Source organism: Engystomops pustulosus, chromosome 7, assembly GCF_040894005.1.
Source record: "Engystomops pustulosus chromosome 7, aEngPut4.maternal, whole genome shotgun sequence".
Classification (NCBI taxonomy): domain Eukaryota; kingdom Metazoa; phylum Chordata; class Amphibia; order Anura; family Leptodactylidae; genus Engystomops; species Engystomops pustulosus.
Window position 1 is genome coordinate 151,472,656 of NC_092417.1, and position 19,160 is coordinate 151,491,815.

General features: G+C 42.8%; 1 protein-coding gene across 1 annotated transcript; it reads right to left on the reverse strand.

The window, feature by feature from the left end:
- Positions 1-6,757: 6,757 nt before the first annotated feature.
- VPS51 (VPS51 subunit of GARP complex) lies at positions 6,758-16,524 on the reverse strand. Its single transcript, XM_072118289.1, has 10 exons — positions 16,265-16,524; positions 13,763-13,892; positions 13,518-13,664; positions 13,110-13,329; positions 11,436-12,144; positions 11,123-11,338; positions 10,784-11,002; positions 8,985-9,106; positions 8,810-8,897; positions 6,758-7,325 (listed from the first exon to the last, which is right to left on the reverse strand). The coding sequence occupies exons 1-10, from the start codon at positions 16,430-16,432 to the stop codon at positions 7,065-7,067; spliced, it is 2,280 nt and encodes a 759-aa protein (XP_071974390.1). The 5' UTR covers positions 16,433-16,524; the 3' UTR covers positions 6,758-7,064.
- Between the last annotated feature and the right edge of the window lie 2,636 nt (positions 16,525-19,160).

The following is a 19,160-nucleotide window of genomic DNA, read 5'->3' on the forward strand; positions in this document are numbered from 1 at the left end:
AACCCCAAAGCAGAAAATTAACAGTATTTGGTCATTATACAACATGGGGCAATCGAGGGGGACGTAATAGAATGGTAGGGGAATATTCAGTGCTGGGTCCACAAGTGGGTTTTGTACATTGTTCGTCCATTGGGTTAAGATGTTCTCCAACGTTTGTCCCTCTGGTTGCAGCGTCAGATTGTCCCACCAAAGAAACCCCCGGTGGACCCCGGCTTGAACCCAATACTTGACAGAGGACAACAAGTTAACCTCATTTGGAGGCTACTATGGTCTATTTACTAAGGGTGAATGGATTATGGGCCCCCAGTAAATTTGATCTGGTGGGCTCCAGGACCGCAGTCTGATTGCACGGTTGCCATTTCCCGATATACACCTTTGTAGAGTTATTCTAAATGACAGTGATATGTAAATGAAAATGTCCTTTGAGTGTAGACATGAAGTAAAGCTACAGATCCCCAGCAGATAATTTTTATGGAAGTTAGTTTACGATTTTGGCAAGCGTGGTTATAGCGGCACAAGTGACCACACTACCCCATATCAGTGAAGCAATCCATGGTTGCTTAATATTAACGCACATGAAATTTGCCCATATTGCTTAAGTTTCACAAAAAGAACATAGCAGACTTACTTACGCATAAGGCAGATTTTCCACAGTTGTACATTGTGCCCCTATACAGGATAAGAATATGTGTAGTCTGTATTCACGGGTACAGCACAGTACTACCACCCTTATTCTGTATACAGGTGAAGCACAATACTAGTACTCTTATGATTACCGTAATAGTATAATAGTAGTAATATAATGTACCATCAATTTAGTCTTCAAAGATGATAAGAGGATTAGCAATGTGCCTTATTTATATATAGAATACGAGTACTAGCACTTTGCTTTATCTGTATATATAAGAGTAGTAGTACTGTACTGTGCCTTTTTATACTGGGTTAGGAGTATTAGTACTGTTCCCTCATATATTGGTTTAGGAGTAGTAGTGCTGCTGCATGAAAAGATAGGAAGAGACCTACTGTGTCTATATATGCAGGAGAAGTAGTACAGTACTGTGCCTATATACAATAGACAGAAGTACTAGTAATGTGCGTTGCCTATATATGCAGGATAGGAGTAGTTGTACTAACATATATCCATACTGCCCCACAGGATGGGAGTAGACAGACACACACAAGGTCGGAACATAATGCTTCTTATCTGTTCAAAAAGCTTTATTTCATCACTTACTATTATCACAAGAATTAACTGTGAACCTGTTCTCCTCTGTCCACACAACATGCTCCTTAGCACAGGTGAGTCTAGACTTTTTTATTTCTTTCTGTTTGGTCACTGTAGAGTGGACTTTCAGTCCAAATGTTCTTAAACGTTGAGACACTGTATGACGAGACAGATCCTTACCCTGTTCATTACTGAACTGTCAGCAGTTCCAGCTGCAGTGTTGAAACAATCACTCATGGAGATTCTCTGCGTTATCCTGTCCTCTCTTGCATTTGCATTATTGGGGGACTTTAATAAGTTTGTGATGTTGTATTGATGCAATATTCTAAAAATCATAGACTTGGAACAACTAACTTCCCTTGCTGTGGCTGATAGGGTTACCCCTTTGGCCTTCATCTGGACAACCAGCTACCAGACGGTTTCAGTTTAAGGAATGACACAATTTTTGCAAAATCATTATTGAAAACTGGAAAGTTAGGCGCCAGTTAAATACGGTAGTTTTTGTTAGATAATTGAGGAAATTAGCAGCAGGTGCCCGAGTAACACCAATAACGTTTCTGAAAGTTATCTCTAATTTTGATCAGTGTTTGTTTTTTTTTTTCTTACAAAAATCTCATTTACATTCTTACTTGCTGGCAATTTATGAGAGAAGCCTAAAATACTACTATTTTACACATTTTACATTCACAGATGACTATAAAATGACCTTCTCTAATTTTGATCTCCAGTGTATATTCACCAGTTCTATAGTAGGCTGCCTTCCCTGAGGATAATTTGCCATTGGCAAGGGGGTCTTTGGGACAGGGGCCCAGGGGTATTGCCTAGTAGTAACCCCTTCCCCCACTACGACACTAGATTTGTTTCTAAGGCCCCATACACACCCCATGGCCACAAGGAGCAATTCGGTGCCGGTACCGCTCCATACATGGAAAAAATATTGGACATGTCCCATCTTTCCTCTTATTATGGCCCCGTATTAGGTCACCTATCCTCCTCTCCATGGCGCTAGAGGTATGCCCGCCCGGGGGGGCATATGTTCATGTGGCCTAAAGACTTTGTATGATTGATACATTGTACGCCTTCAACACTCTCGGATTATAAATTGGACCTGATAGATCTGCATCTGTTCCATCTAATCTACTGTGATTCTAAGATTGAGAAGGTGAAATCCACTACATATAAATGTGGACCCTGGGCAGCCTCCTCAACTTTCTACTAATAATAGTAAACTTTAAGTCCAAAATGCTAATTTTAACAAAAAAAACCCTCAAAATCCTGAAACAGAATTATAGGTCCCTGAAGAAACTCTGAATCTCTGTACTTTTTTGCAGTCAACCTCAGTAACCTATTAACAAATTAATTTAATGATACAAAAGGGAAATGGGATGTTAGTGGGATGTCCTGTTCTGCCAGTGATGATGTCACATCTGGATGTTTACACATGGGCTTCCTTTATGTAAGTACAGGGCAGAGGTTATGCAGGATGTTTGGGGAGGAGAGTAACGAGACACCAAATAATGTACAATGCAATAGTTGTAATGGTGAAATAACTGTGTGACAATGGGTATTGCTCAACAATTAAACCAAATCTTATGTAACAATAAAAATTTAGTTGTAAATAATAAAACAACAAAGAGTCAATGGATATATTTTTACAAGGGTTTTATTAGCACGGAACCAGGACATGTTCAAGGATCTAAAGACCACAAAGTGGCATAAGGATTGTGGTGTTGCGTGTAATGGCTGTCCAAGGGTTGCTAAAGTTTTCATATATCTTGAACCTTTTCTTATTGTTAAATGTTATAAGCACAAACTTTAATGTGTTTTAATTATATTTTCTGTGATAGAGTAACATAAAGTACAGGCAGTCCCCGGGTTACATACAAGATAGGGTCTGTAGGTTTGTTCTTAAGTTGAGTTTGTATGTAAGTCGGAACTGTATATTTTATCATTGTAATCCCAGCCAGAACTTTTTTGGTCTCTGTGACAATTGGATTTTAAAAATGTTGGGTTGTCATAAGAATCAATATTAACACTAAAGCTTCATTACAGACACCTGTGATAACTGTTACAGCTGATCATTGTAGCCTAGGACTAAAGTAAAATAAACTACCAATATCCAGAGGTCCATTTGTAACTATGGGTCGTATGTAAGTCGAGTGTTCTTAAGTAGTGGACCGCCTGTATTTGTAAATAGTAAAGAAAATGTTATATTCTTAATGGGATTTAGACTTTGAGTGGGCCATTGTAACAGATTGTGGTACACCATCCCATTGTAGTGTAGCTGTATGTTTAGGGTACTGTACTGCTGGAAGGTGAAACTCAAGTGTTTTGCAGCCTCTCAAATGAAGGCTGCTGTGATTTCATGTGATGTCATTTAGTTAAGAATTTTATGTGACTGTCATTTAGTTAATAGGGTTCTAATGTGGTGACAGGTTCTGTTTAAGAAGCTCTGGCGGCTGTTGATGTCACATTATGTTATAGTAATAAATCGGACAGGAAAACTATTTTTGCTGCTGGGCAGCTCTTTATGCGCCTTACTACGTTTTAACCTTCAGGTATATTTTGTGATCTGTCTCTTAGCGCTGTAACTATTTTCCCTCATTTATTTAGGATGGATTGTATTTTGGACCTTATGATGTTATATAACACTATGCCTAATGTCCATTGTATAATGTTGCTGCCCAGCACCTTGTTGGCTTTTGCCATGCAACTACCCAGATTTATGTGATGTTCTATTTTTAATGTATACCAATAAACTTTATATATTTTTTAGTAACGCATGCTCACTTTATCTTCTTTTTTGGTAATTATTTTTGCTGCTAATTGGATGACAGTGCGATAGTAGTCACGTACTACCAGGAAAATACCCGGCTTGTGTAGCAATCTCTGGTAATAGAGGCGTGGATTGTACAAATACAGTAATGTCACTGGACGCTCCAGGGCAGAATTAGAAGATACTTGTATTTGCTTTGTGTTGGTTCTGAACAATGGAACTAATCTCAGGAGAACTTAATCAGGATATAGAAGTGCACGGAGAATATGAGGACATGACCTCTACTGTTATACATTGATAAACACCCAATAAAAACAAACCTAGAACAGTCACACAGCACAGAGTATATACTGATCCAGATTTACCCCCAGCCTCTGGTTTCATAAACAAAACCAATTCATTTCAACCTGAACAAATTGTCTTGTTATTGGGTGTGATAATTAGGGCCTGGGAGGCCTAATACTACTCACATCCCCCACTTTTCCCCAGCCTCAGCTTAATTAGCCTGATGGAGATATCAGGCTGGCACGGTAGGGGGCCGAGCTTTAAAGCATTTCCCCAGTCAAGGAGTCATAAAATGGTCCATCTCAGCCAAAGGGTAACTACATTTTTGGATTTCTTATCTTCAAGGGATCATAGTGGTCCAATTCCCGAGGCTCTAGCACCCTTGGATCCAGAGATATAAACATCTCTGGCTAGGACCATAGCAAATGGGTCAGGTATGGTATCAATGCAATTCAGGGATCCATTGATACCAGAATCCGGACCTTACCACTTCCCCTTGCAAAGCTATGACTTCTCCAGGGTTCGGGACGTAAAACCAGGTAGGAGGGACAGAGGTGTGTCTGCCCTTGATATAATCAGAAACCTCTGATGCCACATAGTTTTCTTTGTCTGGGGACCCATTTTAACATCAAATGCAGAGGAAGATCTTAAAGTGTGGCCCATACACAGGGTAACTAACTTACTGAACTGCTGATACTTGTAGTGGTACGTACCTTGTATTTTGTAATCTGTGTAACTGTATATATCTCTATTGTATGCTTTGTTTTGTCTAGTGTGCCCTTAAGGCAACTAAATATAAAATTTAACCTACGTTGCTCTTTTATCTCGATCCACAAATCCCACGTCCGAGTCTCACTTATGTACATGCTACCGGGTTGGTCCCTTTATAATCCCGTTACGGACTGGGTTTATATTTAAGGAGAACTGGTGGCAGCTTAATTGGGATGATAAGATTCTGTTTCAATGAGGCTGGTGAAAGGGGTCTTATAGCCATCTGGAAGTTGTGTGCACAACTTTAAATCACTTCCTGCGCCTCTGAGAACCTGTGGGTTCTGGGAGTGTCTATAAATGGATAACCATGTGTGACCTTGCGTACCTTTCAGGGTCCCTTCATTGGGACTTTGCGTTCTAATCAAAATATCCAAATCCCTTGTCATTAAGACATAATAATCGGATCAAATTCTCAGTGGCTCCAGCCGACACTAGGGGTAGCTTATAATAACATATATGGATTTCTTATCCATTTCACTATGAGCTGTATAATAGTTTATGTCATTGAGTTCCACCTAGTGAGCACATAATAACAAGGGTTCTCTGGGACTAAAATATTGACGATCTGGTAATATTTATATAAGATTAATCTCCATTCGTCTACTTTTAGAAGAGACAACAGCATTTGGATGAGCACTGCAGTTTTTTCACAGCTTACAAAGTACAGCACCGCATATATTTTATACATTTTAACATAGTAGGCTCCCTATAAAATATGATAAATAACACTCTGGATATTGCTACACCGTGTCCTGAGATAACTGGAGTGTATGGTAAACATGTAATACATATTACTTCACCGGTGGATGGGGAGCAATAACCTGATGAAATGACCACAAAACCTGTTGCAAATTACAATGTAGAAATCCATACTTCTCCTTGTTCATCCACAAGTAGCGAGACCTCAACAAAAGTTGAGGTTTTTTAATGTAGATGAAGAGGAAAAAAACAACACCAATGGAAAGATTGATACTAAAAACATAAATAACAAGAAAAATGACAACAAATATATAAATCATCTCACCCCTTCCCAAAAATTTGTATATTTTAGCAACAGCAAAACCACAATACAGTTCGTTCTTCTTTATTCATATTATAACCTGATGTAATACCTGAATTCCTGTATATGATTTCACATCACAAACCCTACACACCCCTATATAATCTTGTGTACCAACATACAGCCTGTACATATCCACAAGACCTTGTGTGCCAAAGTACAGCCTGTACAAATCCCACCCTATGGCCCGCTTTCCTCCACATGACCTCACGTACCATCGTACAGCCGGCACTCCTCCACATGACCTCACGTACCACCGTACAGCCTGCACTCCCCCACATGACCTCACGTACCACCGTACAGCCGGCACTCCTCAACATGACCTCACGTACCACCGTACAGCCGGCACTCCCCCACATGACCTCACGTACCATCGAACAGCCGGCACTCCTCCACATGACCTCACGTACCACCGTACAGCCGGCACTCCTCCACATGACCTCATGTACCACCGAACAGCCGGCACTCCTCCACATGACCTCACGTAACAATTATACAAAGTAATACGAGGGGCAGTGCCCTGAGAACACTGTGGCTGTTTGCCTTTCGTCCACACCTCTAGCCATTGGGTCCTCATAGAAAACACTGTATCCACAATATACACCATTCACAAACCCCTTCATAGAGAATGTAAGCTCTATTGTTCCATACGAGTGTTTGTACTCTTTAATGTAATATTATATTTGTACACGTCATCCATGATTTGTAAAGCGCTACAGAATATGATGGCGCTGTACAAATAAAGATTATTATTATTATACATGGCAGCATGTGCATATTGTAACCAGACTTTATTTTACTCAGAGTGATGCATTGGGAGCACAGCTCTTCATCAGATTGCAGTAATCCTTTATATACAGATAATACCAGTGTATTTAAGATATATACATCCCACAAGTTTATCCAACATCATCCACATATAGAAAACAGAAAAATGTCTCCTCCTGTCAGCCCCTCTCACAGATGACCTCGATCACACTCTGCTCCATGGGTGCCGGATCCAAGCATCGGTGAGCGGCGCTGCCCACAACCTCATCCAGAAGGCAATGGACCAGATTCTCATCACTGACAAAGCGCCACAGGTAGAGCTGCAGGTAGTGACAATCTACTTGTATCTGCTGGAGGCCAAAGCGGCCAAACGTCCTTAGGCGGACGCACTCCAGGAATGTCTTCAGGCTGATCTTAATAATTCCAGTAAGAATGGAAACCTGAAATGAAAGAAACTGGTAATAAGCATATGAAATAGAAAAACATACAGTTATAAATGAAACCCACAACAGTAACCGCAGAGGTAAAATTAGATACCCAAGGACTTAAAGGGATTGTCCACTTTCAGCATATTCCAGTAAATAATTGATATTGTTTGTGTAATGGTTACAATTTTCCAATATACTTTCTATATCAATTTCTAGATCTCTGTTACTTCCTGTGGATAAACACAGGTCCCTGGTCATGTGATGTGATGTCCACAGGTGCACGGCTCGTTGATATGAGTAATGCGCCTGTGTAACATACTACTCTGTGTTATGTTCTGTGTACAGTGATGCAGTACAGAACTTAAGTTCCCTCTTGTGGATTAGCACAATAGTTTCTTGGCCGTGTCTGCCATTGATTGTAACCACGTTGCATCCACAATCCTTAGTAAACAATTGTTTCCCTAGTTGACAGCATTGCCAATAGTTGAGTCCCTACCAACTTCAGACAATTATTAATTTCACAAATCAATCTCTCTTCGGATGTAGGACAATTTTGCCTATGACATTGCCTATGTCCAGCAGTTTCTGCATATAACAGTTCAGCATATCCCTGCAGTAGCTCTCCCGTGGATGTGCTGATTAGGTCTCATTTACACAAAACTAGTTGGAATCCAACTTCTGGAGTGGAGGGGCTGCTGCTCACTTAGTAAGGAGGGGGCATCAAGTGTAGCTGTGTGTGTATCTAGCAGGAGAGCTGTGTCTGCAGCTCTGTGGATGCAGAAATCTCCTACACAGAATATTGAGGTAGAAGATATCCTTTGTTACCCGTCTCTTCCCCAGTTTGTAATTCTACATTACTTTGTGCGCCTCATGCTGTGTCAGACTCCACTGGAGCAACCCTCCCCCCGGTCTCAAGACACTAACCATTAGTGCTCGCAGTACAGAACATACATTTCATGTAACTGTTTTACTGCTGGCTTCTACTACTTATTCCCTGCTTTTCGATTTGATAAATCACTTTATTGATCCTATGTGTGGATTTACTTGTAGGAGTTTCACTGGATTTGCTACATTACTTTATGAGAGAACACACATCTTAATGGGACATGAGAGCAGATTATAATTGGCTCAGCTTTAGGGCAAAAAAAGCCCACTAAACTGCTGCTGAGGAGGATTTTTGATAAGTGGTTAAAAACAGAAAAATGCCACTGGAAAAAGTGGAGCAGCACAAAATGGGCATCATAACGTTCTGAGATGCAGAATTTGCATATAATTTTGGTTAAAATCATTAGTTACACTTTAAAACGTTGCTCCAACCTGAATCCTAATGCAGGCAATATAGGTTATCTCCTAAACTCATATTTCATAACAACAGAAACCAAGACCAAACAGTAAAAAACAAGTCATTTATTCAGTGACCTGGTGCAGAGATAAAGATATCAACACCAGAAGGATGCAGAATTCATGGGAATTAGAAGTCAAGCCAATAAGTTTACCTTGTTGAACTGGACGGTGCTGAAGATGTCTATTCTCTCAGAGAACAGCTTCTGGATGTTGCTGAGAAGATTTGTATCGAGGGGCGCACTGGTAGAGAAAAAAAAAAACTGCTGTAAGCAATGATCTACATGCAGGCAATGTGTCCTACAAATCTGTGATCCCGGTTAGATTTACCTTGGAGTGTAGCTCTGAGCGTATCTCCCCTGCAGTCTGGAGCTGCTGTATACAGAGAAAGTGCGTTTACTGGAATCACTGCTGTGAGCTTTCCGGACCCCTTCTTCATACAAAAGTCCCACCTGGGAAAATGCACAGAAAAATGGGTTGGGCAGAATTGCATCCTGACTATCAGACATGTATATATGTTTCCTTCCCATAAGTGGCAACAGGCAGCCATAATCATTGGTGAGAGATAACAAAATGTTAGGATATGATGTCATATCCTTTACTTTTTAGCTTTTGTGCAGTAAAATAGTTAGTCTTTTTTGTTGTTAAGATAAACTGGGAACCTCAAGGACCTGCCCCAATAACATAATGCTATTAAACATACCAATGAAATCCCAGTTCTTGCCATTCTATTTACATTATGAGGATACTTAGGATAAGGGCCTAGCTCTGCCCTCCACCATTTCCCTCCACTCTCCATATATTCCATTGTACTACCTAGTAAGTAGATTATTAAAAGAAAGGAATCTATGAGCAGAAATGTGTCTGAAGAAAGATATACCCTATATACTCGAGTATAAGCCGTCCCGAGTGTAAGCCAAGGCACCTAATTTTAACACAAAAAACTGGGAAAATCTATTGACTCAGGTATATGCCGAGGGTGGGAAATGCACTGCTCACATGCCCCCCAGTATATAGTCAGCGCCTGCCCCCTTGTATATAGCCAGTAGTCACCTGCCCCCAGTAAATAGCAAGGAGCCCACTAGTATATAGCCAGCAGATCCCTGTCCCCCAGTATACAGCCAGTGCCTGCCCCCCAATATATGCATGAACCCCCTCCTGCCCAGCATAAAAAAAAAAACACACAAAAAAACAAAAAACTCTGTAGTCCCCTTTCCGACGCCACCTCGGGTCCTCTGTCCTGTGAAGCTCCGGCATGAATGATATGTGCAGGGAGGTGCTTACAAGAGGACAGTGGAGGAAGGGGGAGCTGCAGCTTGACTCCATTCATCGGATTACAATTCAGAGTGGGGGAGGCTCATTTTATAATAAAAAGGAGCTGCCGACTTGTTTCAGAGCAACGCACTACAGAAAAAGAGTTTGGACCTCTGGCTTGGGAGGGGGGGGGGGGGGGGGTAGAAGGGTGGGGACTACATGTGCCTAACAAGTTCCCCTTAAAGTAAATCAACAGTTTAAAAGAAAAAAAAATTACCTCCACTCCTTTTAATGTTGATCCCAGACGCCAATCTTGCCACACCAAGATCACCTAGAAAAGAAACTTCTAACTAGCAGCACAGGGTGCGGGGACGACATGTCCGGCACTCCGGGCTGCTAATAAAGCAAGCCCCCACAACTCGCTCTGCCATGCTGGGAGCACGGGAGAGGGAGGTGACGTCACGTGGAACGTGTGTATTAGCAGCCTCTTCCCTGCACTCCGTGCTGCCAGTTAAAAGCTTCTTTTCTAGGTGATCTCAGCGTGTGAAGAGTAGCGGAGGACAGCGCTGGAATTAACATCAAGAGGAACGGAGGCAAGTTTTTTTTTTTTCTCTAATGGTTGATTTCCTTTAAGCTCTGAGAGAAGCTCTGAGTTCTGAGAGAATAGCAAGTTCTGCAAAAAAGTAATGAAACCTTAAAATGTCTGACATTTGCATTTAGAAGTTCAGAGAAAGTCACCTGTTAAGTTCACCTGTGTTAGAGTGCATTTGAGGTTAATCCTGACATTTCACCAATATAAAAACCTCTCAATTTTGATTAGAAGTATGAATATGATATGAAGTATATGAATGGTCCTGACACAAAATCAAACTCACCTGCACATCTACACCAGTGATATCTTCTACTACCCGTTTCATAACAGCTCGAACATTTCGGGGTTCAATGGTGGTCACCCAGTCCCTGGTCTCCACGCTCTTGCGTAACATCTGAGAAATGACGAGTCCTTGAGACTTGACATACTGATTGAGGAGGGTCTGGGCTGTCGATCGAGCCAGGGAACAGAGACTGCTGACCGGGGTTACTGGAGAGTGGTCCTAAAAACATGGGGAACATAGCAGACGTCTTTAACATATTTAACACGTACTGACATAATCATACCTGCAGAAAATACAGGTATAATAAGATTTATCAACAGTAATGGTTGTTCCTTTTACCTGTCCCAGAAACTGTTCATCTGTTAGAGTCAGGATATAGCTAATGGTTGAGGTCTCGTAGTCCAGGCAGAGGCGTGAGAGGAGCAGCAGCAGCATTGGTGGGGTATTTGCACTCTTCTCTCCAGGGGAATCACAGAACTGGCGAGCTGACTGGCATACCGACTTAATAAACGCCACGATCAAGCCTTCTCGCACACCCTGACTACAGAACGCACCCTGCAAGAAAGAAACAAATGGAAAGTCTATTAGAAGACGCTACGACAAGGTGAAAAACGTACACTTCTCGTGATGACTATCTACCGATATGCCTCACCTTGAAGTAGGGCTTGTCTGAGAAAGCCACATCTTTAGCAGTAAAGAGATGTACAGAAGCCAGAACAGATTTAATTTGGTTTAAAACGGATCCAGATAGCACTGCCAATAAGTCACCTAGTGCGGGTGCCTCCTTCCCAGGTACCCTTGGTGCAGCGAGGGCTTGCCGGACATCAGTAATACAACCTTGGAAGAATTCTTTCAATGCTTGTAAGTATTGAGACAATCGCTCCTGTGCTGCCCTTACTACGATCTCTGTGCCCCTTCTATTAAAACTGCATCCAGGTACCAACTTAGATGGCGCCTGCAGCCGCCTATGGAAACGATCCAGGGCTCTTACTAACAGAGAGTTGTCACCCAGATTCTTCTCTTCTCGTAGTCGCTTCTCCACTAACTCAAAGTATCCCTCACTCAATTCATCTAAGAACTTGGTCAGTTTTTCCTCAGCCATCTGAGCGGTGCTTCCCGGCTCCTTGCAGAAAAGGCTTTGATAAGATGCCGCCAGGAGACAGGCGTCGCTTATGAATCCACCGCAGCCCCTGTCAACAAACTCCAGGATGTCACTTGCCCCTTCTAACTCAGAGAGGTGGGAGGCCAAGCGGCCACGTCCATGAGATAGGAATTCATCACATAGGAGGTGAGCTGGTTCCTCCAAACTCAAGAGGAGCTCCACACATTCAGAAAGGTCCTGTGGGGAAGAGGAAGGATCCCTGGAGAAAACAGATAAGAACAACATTTAGTGATGGATCATAGTCCATAGAAGTTATCAAATCAGCCAAATCAGATGAACAGTCACTCATCATACCACCAATTATTTTCAGTGGATGGATGTGACCATCTAAACCAGATATCAGAAAAGATAAGTATCAGGAAGGATCAAATAAGTGCCCTGTCCTTTATTACTTTGGGAGATACCGCTGCTTATTACACATCCAGTGATGGCGAACCTATGGCACGGGTGCCAGAGGCGGCACTCAGAGCCCTTTTTGTGGGCACCTGGGCCATCGCCCCAGCACACCAGATAAGACTCAAAGAATCTTCCGGCAGTTCCAAGCAACTTAAAAGATGCTGCTTTCAGTCATATTTTGATACTGACTTCGCTACTTGGGACTGTAGGAAGAGGGAGAATTAGACAGGGTCGAATTATTTTAGGACCTCCTGCTGGCCCCACCATCCACTGTACAGAGGGACACTGGAAAGAAGCTAAAATTATGAAACTTTTCCATCTTTCTACTGTGTTGCTGTCCTCAGGAGGCTAATATGATTAAAAGTTGTTGAACAGGAAGCAATAGGTTACTGCTTTAATTTTTGGTTTGCACCTCCCGATAAATAAGGAGGGTTTTGGGTTGCAGTTTGGGCACTCGGCCGCTAAAAGGTTCGCCATCACTGCTCTAAAGTCATGTAGTGTAGAGTCAAGTTTAGAGGCTACAGGGGGAGAGTCAATTCAGACGCTTCTATAGTAGCAAGAAACATCCTTTTGGCATCATATCTTTCAGGTTGCAGGCAACTGGAGATAGAGACAGTTAAAGGAAATCTACAACAAAAATCCTGATATTATTATAAACCAGGGACATTTTTGGTGGTGCTGGAGTCAGCTGCTTGGCTTACCAACCCTACAGCCCTGGTTTAATGGGGTAAAATCTGATGACAGGTTCCTTTTAATATAAATAAATACCTGAATCTCTGGCGTAGTGTGTCAGCCAAGCCTGCCATGATGGCCTGACAGTCAGTCTGGATGCCATGGAAGGACGGCATATGCTGATACTGATGGAGTACGCTGCGGGCTTTGGCGTGGTAGGACACAGCCTGGACGTAGGCCCCAAGCTCAATGCATTTCTTCAGCCGAGCTGGAAGTTCGAACAAAAACTGCAACTTACGAAGAAGCGTGTGGACTCCTGGATGGCACAGAAAGAGGCATCAGCAAAGAGACTTCTGAAACAAGCTGTTTATTTAATACTGAATTAAACTGTGATTTTATCTCTGTACATTCAATATATTCGGTCAGGGCCTCTAGAACCCATGTCCTTATCCATTCATCCCCACACAGCTCCTTTCACAGAGATTGCAGTACAATGTCACTTACCTCCAAGCTTTGTAATGTGCTGATGTCTCTCTTGCAGGGTACTACTGATGCTGGCACTAAACTCCGTTATTACCGCCATGTTGGTGGCAAGTCCATCCATCTCATCCTCCATCTTTTTAAAATCATTTTTCATCTTCCTTATGGTATCTGATAAAGAAGAAATACCAGTTAGCACCTTGTCCTGCGGATACACATCTGTCCTATCTATAGATCAGTGTGATCATGTACTTGCTCATTTGACCTACCTGTAGCGGAGATGAACTTATTGTAATTCTCATACACCAGGGTCTGCATGTCACTATCCAAAGCTCGGATCTGTCGCACCATGTCAGCCTCAATGTCCATCAGCTCAGCCAGAGACTTCTCCTTCCGCAGCTACACATAAAGGATGACAATATAACAACATATATTTAGTATTATAGTCAGTGAGTATACTCAGGCAAGCCAAGGGAGACCGGCATATAACAGACAAACTGGCCAATCCCTTTAAGCTGACATAATCCACATCACAGATCAGTGATGTTGTAATGTGGAACCGCAGTCCGTTCGCGATCCAGCGGCGCGTTCTCTGTGGTGGATTCGGGTCCGGCCGGGATTCACTAAGGTAGTTCCTCCGCCGTCCACCAGGTGGCACTGCTGCGCTGAAGTTCCCCGGAGGCGCGCTGGAATGCCCTGAAATTCACCGGCCTATACCTGGTGAAGGTAAGTGTAATTTTCGCAACACATTTTTTTTCTTAAATGCGGCGGTTTTTCCGAATCCGTCGGGTTTTCGTTCGGCCACGCCCCCTTGATTTCCATCGCGTGCATGCCAGCGCCGATGGGCCACAATCCGATCGCGTTCGCCAAAATCCCGGGGCAATTCAGGTACAATCGGCGCAAATCGGAAATATTCGGGTAACACGTCGGGAAAACGCGAATCGGGCCCTTAGTAAATGACCCCCTTAGTGTTTTTTACAACAGATTTTGTGACTTTCTGAGGTTTTTACACCTGCTGTGCCTGGGCGTTGCAGGGCCATTTTGACCAACCAAATTTACTATGACCTCCACCAGAAGTCTGGCGCAGACTATATAGGTCTAACCTGTCATAGATTTGGATTTCAGTGTACGACTGCTGTACAGTAATTATTGTGAGGTCAGAAACTCTTAGTAATTACTATCCATCGCACCGGGTGGAACGACTACCAGGACTGGCGCACATAGCCAGTGTGATCTGGACATGCGGCACTGCATTCATTCATTCTGGGGGAAGTAGAGATTCCCTCCATCATATATCACTATGCTGCATGGAGTCCAGTCCTCAGCATTGTTGTCATCCATGAAATCCAGTCAGTGGACAATTTGTTTTTCTCAGACTTTTCTCATCAGTTGTGTGCCACTGGCCTTAAAAGAAATCAAAATCCATCATGATAAACCAGTGACACTTACTCGTAGATCGAGGCATCGTGACTGTGGTAATCTTCTTATATGTCTTATCCATGGCTTCCTTCCTTCTAAAATCAACCTGAAGGGCTCCTGGGGGGTGTTACCAGAGCCCCACCGTGCTGCAGTTTTACAGGCTGTTACAATGTCTACCCCTCCTTCAGCCTGATGTAATCTTACTGCAGCAGAGGAAATATTAGCAAACTATTTGTTTATTTTTTTTTCCCCCCACAAAACTTTTTAAGTTTTTTGTTTCTATTATACAGAGATCACTGTGCTGGATAATAATGTGATACTTTTCTAGTATGGGCCCTTTAAAGGTAGCAATACTAAACGCTACAATTGTTAGAATTTGTTGTTCATTTACATTACGTAGACCTTTTTTTAAAAAACTTTTTGTTAATATTTTTGGTCGACTTGAGAGGACAAGACTTATGCAGTGCATTTTATGGGACTTTCTGATCCATATCGGACTGCTCTGCGTTGAGCATGTGTCTGATATCAGATCTTACCTCCGATACGGGAGATGACATGGCATTTAAATTCCATTTAATTCATTTGCCATGTGTAAACATTTCTTCAATTGTATGTTATTAAAATAAATGTTCCTGTGTGAAGATAATTTCTCATAAATGTAGTCATGTTGTCCCTTAGAGACGAGATAGCTTCCTTGGATACGACCACCTCACATTTTGGCAGCAGGGCCAGACTTGTGCTATAGAGCCCTGCCTGACCACCTGGATTCAGCAATCATTACTACAGGACGGCTGTGAGATATGCAGTAACTCCCAGACATTTCATATACAATAACCTTTTGCTTCTTTGTGCAATCCCTCCAGCAGAGGTGGTCGTATCCAAGGACACAGTCTTGTTTATAAGGGACCACATCACTTCATTTATGAGAAATTATCGTCACACATGTAAATTTTTTTATAACATCTAATTGAAGAAAATGTTTATATATGGTAGATTAATGAAACTGAATGTGAGTGCCCAGATAAGAATACCAATTTAATGTTATCAGACCCCAGGTAGTCAGAGCAACACCTTGGCTCCCTCTAATGACCAAGGGCTCTATGGCGGGTGTCTGCTGTATGTTACATCTGTCACCCGTTACATATGACGCTTAGAGGGAACCATCTTCCTATAGTGTCCTATATGTACAGGGCAGATGTCAGGGAGGTGACAGCCCCTGCACTATGTATGGCTTGCGGTGCCCTATAGAGGGGGCATTGACATTAATGCCCTCAGCTGGTGCACGTGACACCTTCTGTATAACCTGATGACGTCACACCCTTCCAGCAGCTCCTGGGCTCAGGTGACGTCACCTTGGTGAGGTAGAGCTCCGGGTTGAAGTGCACGCCATCGATATCCGTAGGGTCTAGTAACTTCTCGCTGCTTTTCCCTTCGTCATTGATTCCATAATAGAGCTTCAGCATCCCGTGAGCCTTCCGCCTCTTCCCCTCCTCGTCGTCTATCGCAGCGGTGGCCGCCATCTTTGTCGTATCCCGTAGCAGAGCGAACAAGAACTACGCAAGCGTCAAACAGCTGATTTCTGCGCAGGCGCAGTGTGGCCGGGATGTCTGGCCAACTCTCCTTTACTGCGCATGCCCCCGTTGTTTCCTTACACCAAGGGATAAGGTGCAGAACAGCGCCCTCTACCTGACATGACACGCCACTACCGGCGTCTATAGAAATACAGATGGTAGAGGTGGCCACAAATGTTCCAGTAGTAATACTTCCAGTTTACACCTCACATATAAGCAAATAATTTCATTTGATTCCTCAAAATCATGTATCAATTAAAAGGTGTTCCAGGATTAGAAAAATGTATTTTTCTGAAAACTTTGCAACACTTGTCTTTTGGCTGTATGTGGTCTCAGCTGGTCACCAGTCACATCCATGGAGAAGAGGGAGGCTGTTCCAAGAGAAAACTCATTATGGGGAGATTTATCACCCTGTCTGCGTAGTAATGTACGGAAAAAACTCTGAAATTCCCCTAGGAAGCTGTAGAAAAGGGAGCACTATCAGGAGGTGGCTATAGAAAGGGGGCAATATAAAGGGGTAGCTCCAGGAAAGGTGGTCATTATAAAGAGAGCAGCTGCAGGAAAGGGGGCACTTTAGATGGGGGGAGGGTTCGGGAAAGGGGACATTATAAGGGTGGGGGTTGGTCATGGGGAAAAAAAAATTAGCTTCCTCTGGTCCCTGGTTACAAGAGTTGGGGACCACTGCTCTAGAGAACTCTAGTCTGTCAAGGGAAACCCGATTCAATGGGTAGCGACACTCCATGGCCCTATGTCGTTTACCAGACACATTAAAGTGGTGATGCCTGGTATTGCAGCTCTGTCTCCTAGTGGTGAATGGGTCTTTTTTAATACTAGGGGAGGTGGCACTTATCAATATATAATCAGAAGAATTCTGGGAGTCAGAGCACCTCTAATTTTTATGGTCTATATACTAAGGGAAAGGTATCTATTCTGTATATTAGTCACCTATGGGCACCTAGGGAACAATGCTCATACATTTTTTGGTATCTCAAGGTATTACCTAATTTACTGAAGCGCCACAAACATAATGGATGTTTAAAGGAAATCTACCATATGATTTCATGCATTGTGAACCAAACATACCTTGAGAATGCTGTAGCTACACTGATGCAGAAACATATTAAGTCCAAGAATAGCTAAGAATGCTCTACAGAGTATATACCTCACAAAACAAATACTAGAGCTGTCTAGCTGCCGTTGGGCAGGTCCTTGCTCCTACCTGCGGTTTGTACTTGTAACCCCTGCTATTCCCTGTTATTATGTACGGCAGCTAGACAGCTCTAGTATAATATGGTCGTAGAATTGAATTAATTTTATCCTCACATATCCAACAGGGATTATATTAGCACTATTTATCTTTCCACCAGGGTAGTGTGCATTGTATTGTTACTGTCTGTTACTCTTGAATGGTCTACCACATGTTCTTACCTATGTCTGTAAGGGGCATTTTATTTGTATACAATAAAGATTATTGACATTTATTTGATTTCCTATTGTGTTTATCTATATAACTTAGGTTCGTGCTTTTTGTGTGTGGAGGTGAATTTGTTGTGCCCGGCTTTTTCGCCCCCCCAATTCGTTGTGGTGTAGTAGAAACATATCTTGTTTAAAGGAAACCTACCATTTAGAATGGCAGGGGTAAGCTGTAAGTACCGAGCACCAGCTCAGGGTGAGCTGGTGCCGGTACTTACTTTCGTTAGTGTTATAAACCGCGGTATCGCGGTTTTAACACTTTTTAAACTTTAGAGCAGGAGAGGCTTCGTGCGCGCGCAGCATCTCCGCTATTTCCTATGTAGCGCCGAAGCCTGTTCTGGTCTAGAGTTTAAAAAGTGTTAAAACCGCGATACCGCAGTTTATGGTTTTTCGGAAAAAAACAATTATAACATTCAGAACACTGGGAAAGCTGGGTTGGATTCTGCCTGCCATTCATAAACACATTACACAGAGCTTCCTGAACTGTCCGGGTGCGGTCACACGTCGCGTTTACTGCATGCGTTTACTGCATTTAAAAACGCACTGCTACAGCTGAAGGGAGATTTGCCTAATTAAACAGCTGTATACGCTTGCGTTTACAAAATGCAAGTGTTAACACATTAACGCATGAGTTAAAATTGTGGTTAACACATGCGTTAACATTGTGGTTAACACATGTGTTTTGTAAACGTAGGTGTTAACAGCTGTTTAAATCTCCCTTCAGTTGTAGCAATGTGTCTTTAAACGCATGCAGTAAACGTGACGTTTGACCGCACCCTCCAGACAGGACTAATCAACCTGAGCTGGATGACTCACACACAGCAGTTGGGGATGGTTACTTCTGCCTGTCAGGCACAACATTGATTACATCATTCTCTGGAGCAGTGCATACTTAGGCCGCATTCACACGACGGTAGGGGGCCGTACATACATCCCCCGTAGACTGGCAATGGCCGCACAGAGTGATACAGTACCGCACCCATGCTGCATCATACTGCTCCATACACAAGAAAGATAGGGCATTTCTTACCCTGTGTTACGGGCCATACCTATTGCATTGCATTGGAGAGGGGTCACCCCCTCCTCCTCTCCATCACGGCTGACGTATTCCCGCCCAGTCGTAGCCGTGTGGGAATACGTCAGTGTAAATGCACCCTACTGTGAGAGGAGAAGTGCTGGACCAGGCACAGAAGCAACATTATGA

Coding starts and splice junctions, on each gene's coding strand:
- VPS51 (XM_072118289.1), bottom strand. CDS start 16,432: ATGGCGGCCACCGCTGCGATAGACGACGAGGAGGGGAAGAGGCGGAAG. Junction 11,339..11,435: donor CAGACAAGCCCTACTTCAAG/GTGAGGCATATC, acceptor TCTTTCTTGCAG/GGTGCGTTCTGTAGTCAGGG. Junction 8,898..8,984: donor GCTCAGAGCTACACTCCAAG/GTAAATCTAACC, acceptor TTTCTCTACCAG/TGCGCCCCTCGATACAAATC.